Source organism: Hyperoodon ampullatus (genome assembly GCF_949752795.1).
Source record: "Hyperoodon ampullatus genome assembly, chromosome: 20".
In the NCBI taxonomy this organism is placed as follows: Eukaryota; Metazoa; Chordata; class Mammalia; order Artiodactyla; family Ziphiidae; genus Hyperoodon; species Hyperoodon ampullatus.
In genome coordinates, this window is record NC_136933.1 from 24,700,451 (window position 1) to 24,707,381 (window position 6,931).

Sequence of the window (6,931 nt, forward strand, 5' to 3'; positions counted from 1 at the left end):
GCAGCAAGGTACTTATAAATGGGCTACTGACAGTGTATCAAAATGCTACTATGGAAAATAGAGCAGCAAATACTCTAATAAGAGCACATTATTCCACATGGAATCCCAAATTATTCTTATCTCTAGTTCCTTAAATTCTTGGAAGACTAGAGATGACCAAGTGTATGTATAAATGGGGCCAGGAGGAGAGAAGCTCTGAATGGTATAGTGTTCATATTTTAAATTATCCAAGATAATCTGAATGCTTACAGAGAACTCCAACTATATCTAAATTTTTTTAAGCACATAGACTAAAATGCTAGCAAAACTTTGGTGTTTACCCCAAAATTAGCATTGCATTTTCAGTGAAAAGGAAATAGGCATGGTTTGTGAAGTTATTATCATGTTCACACCACCCTTCCCTACTCCCTGATCCTTTCATCAGGCGATCTGAAGATTACCTGGCTTAAAATATTTGGTAATTCAGTGCAGAAAATTAAGGTCACAGACAAAGTACAACTTTTAATACACCATTAATACTAATGATTAAAAATTATTGCATAGTCTTATGCATTTACCCTAAAACATTTTCTGAAAGTAAATTCTGAAAGAATTATATAAAAGACAAATAACCCTTTAAAATGCAGATGGCCTTTACTACCTCGATCTTCTCTCCTTCTTTGTCTTTTCAGTACTTTTGTCCATCGTTTTCTCATTATCTCCCCTGCACTTTGGGCAATACCATTTCCCCTTTGGTTTATAGGTAAGTGAAACACATGAAAAGTGAAACCATTCAATTGGACACTGTTCATTGTCGCATCCGATCATTTCCCCATAAGACACTTGGTTACATAAACAATATGTAGGTTCATTGGGATCTATTGCAAACTCAACAGGTGAAGCTTCCCTTTCCTGCTTGGCCTTGGAACGTTTCTTTTTCTTGGCTGACTTGGATTTCTTTTCTTTAGGTGGCTGATCATCACAGTCTTCAATCCCATTCGTCATGTGACACAGATCACGGCTTTCACTGGTTCGCTGTCGGCGGGGTCTTCTCGAAGATCGTTCTGGTTGACTGGAATCCATCTTTGCTTTATCTGAGGCTCGCTCACTTTCAGCAGGATCTTGAAAACACTGTGAATGCAGCTCCATTTGCCTTGCCCGATTTTCCACCAATTCGAGCATCTGTGTGACAATCTGAATTTTTTCATCTCCCAATTCTTGACTATTGATTAATGCTCTCTGGAGATGCTGCTGGAGGCGTTTTTTCTGGTTTGAATCATCTTCTTTCTTATATTTTTCATAGACATCATCAATTTCCTTTAATGTTTCTAAAAAAGGAAAAGAAAATATATGGTAGCACATTTTTCAAGTTAGTTATTTTTCACAGAATTGGTACAGTTAGAATGAACTCAAACCATAAAACCACACTCCTCCATACGTAAGAGTACATGAAAAACATTTCATTTCCCTTACAAAGACCACATATTATCCAACATGAAAGTACATTTAGAGATAAACTAATAAAAAGAATGAACACAAAACTCTCTTAATACTCATTAATCTATATTAGAAAGGATAAGAGATGTGTGGCTAATTATTAAAAGTCTTTACTTGGGCAGGAACACTCTGTGCCACTTTAGAGTTCACCCAGTGCCATATCACCTATACTTCAGGTAAACCTCAAAACTACCCTGTATATAAAATTTCCATGCTGGACTCCAGCCGTAAAACTTAAAAAGGTTCCAGGACTACGCTAGATTACTGTCCAACTGTGTTTACAGGATTTACGGTTCAATCGATGACTTGCTACAGAACTCTAGAGAGACGCTATACCTTGACTTTCATATCATCCCCTGGACATTCTTAACAAAGCAGACACAAGTAACTCTTAGCTTCCCATCATATTAGCCTGAATGGCTCTTTTATTTCAACACATGGGAGAGTCTGAAAATCAAACTATTTCCGGAGCAGGTTTAGGTTCAGGTTCTGGCATCAACTGACTAAGCTACTAACAAAATTATAGTAAAGTCAGCATTGGATCACTGTGCTTTTGTAGATAACTCAGCCGTTGGTTCTCAGCTTTGTGAACTGCTGATTTAGATATTGTATAGCATGAGGACCCACTTACATCAATTAAAAATGGCCGAGTCATTAGAAGGTATACAAATATCTGAAAATATAGTTCCAGATGTCACCAAGATTTACATAGATGTCTTATTCAAATCTGTTCTGTTTCTCGTCCTTATGAGATACAATGCTATCTGAAAGAGTTCTGTCTTAGTAAAGGTGGAGAAACAAAAATTAACTGGAATTTATCACACCCGATGCCATATCATTGTTCTATCTTCTAATATCACTGCTCTAACGACAACAGAAATGTTAGACGACCAAATACATACACTGGGGGTGTCTGTGAGTAAGGTAACATAGAGCAAGTATTCAACACAACTTGTGAATTCCCGCCTCCCTGGAGAGTGCAGGTACTCACACTTGACGGACAACTATTTAACCCGGGATTCATGACAATGTGCTCCCACACATTTGAGGGTACTCATACCTGCAGAGCATATTTTTAAACAACGTTCACATCTAGCCCATTTCCCCAGCTAGGTATGTAAGTGGATTTCTTAAGAACCCAATTTTCCTCCAGGAAAAATAAGGAAATTATATATTTTCCCCTCAAACACACAAAATGTGAGGTTTAAAAAATAAAAGCAGGGGGCTTCCCTGGTGGCGCAGTGGTTGAGAGTCCACTTGCTGATGCAGGGGACACGGGGTCGTGCCCTGGTCTGGGAAGATCCCACATGTCGCGGAGCAACTAGGCCCGTGAGCCCCAACTACTGAGCCTGCGCGTCCGGAGCCTGTGCTCCGCGGCAAGAGAGGCCGCGATAGTGAGAGGCCCGCGCACCGCGATGAAGAGTGGCCCTCGCTTGACACAACTAGAGAAAGGCCTCGCACAGAAACGAAGACCCAACACAGCCAAAAATAAATAAATTAAATAATAATAATAAAATAAATAAATAAAAGCAAAACTTATTCCAAACATTCTGTATCGAATAATCAGGAATTAGAAGCTAAATATATTATTTCATAGCAGCACATTGATATTATACATGAAGTAAAAATTCACATTTTTAAGACACCCTAATTACCCGGTGAAATAACACTTACTGAGCCTCTTCCATGTGACTTTCTCAGTAATCCCCACAGCAATCCCATGAGGAAGCCACCACTTTTATATGTGAAGAAAATTAAGCTCAACAGGTATCAACCCCAGACTTTGAACTCTGCCATTATCTGTCAGGCTGGCTCTGCTCTTCAAGCACTTTCTACTCAGCTGCGTGGAAGGCACTTAAAATTAAGTCAAAAATTTTAGCTCAAAGGTTATTTACCTTTGAACTATGAACGAGAAATACTGGAACGAGAATACTGGAACAAAACTTGAGGTTCTCTAATAACCATACCCCATAATAAATACTTCATTCAATTGTGAAATTGTTTTCTTCATTTCTCTATGTTTTTAAGGCTACTTTTGTGTGTGTGTGTGTGTGTGTGTGTGTGTGTTCGCGGGCCTCTCACTGTTGTGGCCTCTCCCGTTGCGGAGCACAGGCTCCGGACGCGCAGGCTCAGCGGCCATGGCTCACGGGCCCAGCCGCTCCGAGGCATGTGGGATCTTCCCAGACCGGGGCACGAACCCGTGTCCCCTGCATCGGCAGGCGGACTCTCAACCACTGCGCCACCAGGGAAGCCCTTTAAGGCTACTTTTGAGGTTCTTCAGTAACTTCTGAAAGTGTCTCAAATAGGTAGGAGAGAAATTTCTTTGACTACCTATATAATTTATATCATCGAATTTTGCTGTAGGTATTAAATCTAAAAACAGGAAATAGTTAAGAACTAGCAAAGAAACAAAAAACATGAAAAACCAAGAACACACAAGTATATAAAGCTAATAGAAAACTGAACGTTGAGCTTAGTAAGCATGTGCAGAGTAAACACTAGATCACTGTTTTTGTATTACTCTTCAGAAGAACTACAATTTTAATGGGGCTAAAATTTTTTTAAACCTCTCGATCTTTCAAGGCCTACTACTGTTTCTCATGTTACCAAAGCTGCTTCTGTCAACTCTAGATGGTCAAGATGGCAGATTTCCCTGGAACAAATTGCCCCTCCCCAATTCAAACGAAAAAAAAATAGCTTAACTTTCGTGAAGGCAAACATGTCTTTAAAGAAATGTAAAAGCCTGCAAGCTTTACAAACTTCAGAGTTATGATTATTTGAAAAACTAAAAATGTTCAACATACAATTCTTAAGCACACATGTACAATATATAACATTTTTAGGTTACAATTCAGGTATGTGCTCCATGTCTATAGAAAATACCTTTGGAGAGCTTTTATTTAAAAAAACAAAAAAAAAAAGATTTAAATAATTTAAAAACGAGCATGTGCACCTGCAGAAGCCAGGCTGTGGAGTCAAACATTCCCCATTTAATTGGACAAGTTACTTAAACTCCTTGTAAATTTTAATTTGTCTGCAAAATGAATTTTTACTGCATTGAGTTGTGAAGATTAAATGAGATAATATTCTGGACGTGATGCAGCAACTGACACACAGTAAGTAATCGTATTAGTTCGCTTCCCTCCAACAGAGATCAGTCCTGACAGTCATATGGGTTCAAAAGGCAGAAATAAATTATAGGTGAAAAAACACAGAGACACTTAAATGTTCTATCAGGCTACAGGTCCGAAAATATCACCCCAGAAATGCGTTCCTTAGACACTAAATCATAAAACTAGCGACGTGTCGAAAAACAGAGAATGGGTCCAAGAAGTTATCTTTTTAATGTCCGTATGGCTGATTCCACATTATGTCCAAGGTCTGTTCCTTGATTCAGGGTTATTAAACCAAACGGCTCCCCATTTAAACTCCTCCCCTTGTAGTTACAGGCGAAAGGGCCAATGGTAAATAGTAAATAATACTCAGAAAAGCTGATTCCAGGGAATCAACCCTAGCTCCTTGGGTCTGACCACAAAGGGTGGCTTTTGCCTCCGCACTTAAACTTGGCGATGTAGGGACCCAGGGGTTAAGAGACGCCAGGCGGTTGCCCAGTCAACTAACCCACATCCTCCAGGGGCCCGGAAGTGACGCAAGGCCCGGAACCTACGCGGTGCAGGGGCCAGCGACGATCACAGTAGCTGACTGTGTCTTTGTCGTGATTGAGTGATTGGGAAAAAGTCGAAAAATCAAACAAACATGTCCCAAATCCCAACACTAACTCCGCTCAGGACGAACTAATGTCCCGCACGGTCCCCTCCCGAACAGCCAGTGTCGCCCAAGCCTTCCTGCAACCAGCCATTTTCCAGACGGGCGGGAGCGCGCGCGTCCGCGCCCCGCCCATATCCTACGTCACGACCGCAGGCCCCGCCCCCAGCACGGGCGGGGGGCCCACCCCGCCACACACACCCCTCTCCCTTCCCCCGCGGGGACCCCTAGCCTTTTAACCATTTGGCTGAAAGAGCTGGGAACGGCTGTGGCCCGGAACTTTCCCTGGGGTGGGAGAGGGAAAGCCTCCTCTATTCCCAAGCCGGGAGCCGGAGAGCCGAGGGAGGGACCTCCCCGGAGGCCGCCTTCGCAGCCCTCTCGCGCCCCCTCCCCCCTGCACGTTCCAATGCATCTGCTCTCAGGGGGTGGGGGCCCGAGGGGGGTTGGGGAAAGCCAGGCCCCGGAGGCCAGCGGGAGTCCGGCCGCGGCCGGCCGCTCACTCCCCACAGCCCCCGCCCGGCTGCACGCTCCCCGGCCGGGGCAGGAGGGTCTGCGGCACCGGGCAGGCGAGGGCCGGAACAAATGCTTGCTGCTTAAAATGGCTGATTCCTCAGCCGCTGGGTCTGCAGCGGGGACTGACGAGCGGCCACCACCCTCACCCTTGAGACCCCCGAGAAGTCCTCGCCGACCGCAGCGGGGGAAGGGAGGGCCGCGAACCCGGTCTCCAGTCCCGTTTCCCCGTCCCACACACCAGACCCCCTCTGTGCAGTCGGGGAGACTGTCACAGGAGAAATGGAAAGTGGCACTTCCCCGGGCGGGCTCCGAGCGATCGTGCCCGGCGGCCAGCGGACCCGAGTGGGGGAGGACCTTACCGGCAGCCCCGCGGCCCCTACCTTGATATTTGTTGTCCAGCTCTCGCAGCACGGACACGTTCCTCTGCATGTCGTGGGGCAGCGACTCCACGCACTCGAGGTAGTCCTGCACATAGCAGGTGAGGAGCCGGCTCCGCTCCCCGGTCAGGAGCGCGGCCGACGAGTAGAGTTGCTGTTGCTGCTGCCCTAACATCCTGCCGCCGCTGCTGCTCCTCGCCGCCGCCGCCGCCGCCGCCTCCTCATCCAGCAGCCACACATGCAACAGCCACGGCCGCCGCGGCTCCTCTGCTCGGCAGCCTGGCGCCGCGGGGACACCGGCAGCCGCTCGAGAGGGTACAGCCGAGTCCCCCGATCTCTACTCCCCGCAAAAGAAGCCCTCACTCCCCGCCCCCGCGGTAACAAGCCCAGGGGCGGGGCGAGATCGGGGCTCCCTCCTTTTCCCCCTCCCTCCCCAGGACTAGAGCAGCGGGGATCCCCCCAGCGGAGCTGGCGCCGGGGTCCCGGGCGTTGACACTTCCTGTCCCCCTCGGAGTCACCAGATGCTACCAATGCCGTCTCGTACCTCAGATCCCCATGACAAGCCTCTCGCTGGCCCCTTTCCTCCCAATCACCCTCGGTGCCTGTCAGAGAGTCTCTCACTGGACCGCCCCCGCCCCTCCGGTTGCGGCCGCCTCTGCGCCTGCGCAGGACTCCCTCCTTATAAGGCCGGGGGCCCGCCCCTACCGCCCAGCCGAAGGGTTCGCATTCTCCCGCCTTCCCTCCGCCACCCGGGCGATTGGTCTGTCAACTCTTGGCCCGCGGGGAGGGTGCGGAGGGCG

General features: G+C 46.9%; 1 protein-coding gene across 1 annotated transcript; it reads right to left on the reverse strand.

Moving 5' to 3' along the window:
- Positions 1–481: 481 nt before the first annotated feature.
- ING2 (inhibitor of growth family member 2) lies at positions 482–6,306 on the reverse strand (the record flags this gene model as incomplete). Its single annotated transcript, XM_079726684.1, has 2 exons — positions 482–1,307; positions 6,135–6,306. 2 exons carry the CDS (start codon positions 6,304–6,306, stop codon positions 637–639), a joined length of 843 nt encoding a protein of 280 aa, XP_079582810.1. The 3' UTR covers positions 482–636.
- Between the last annotated feature and the right edge of the window lie 625 nt (positions 6,307–6,931).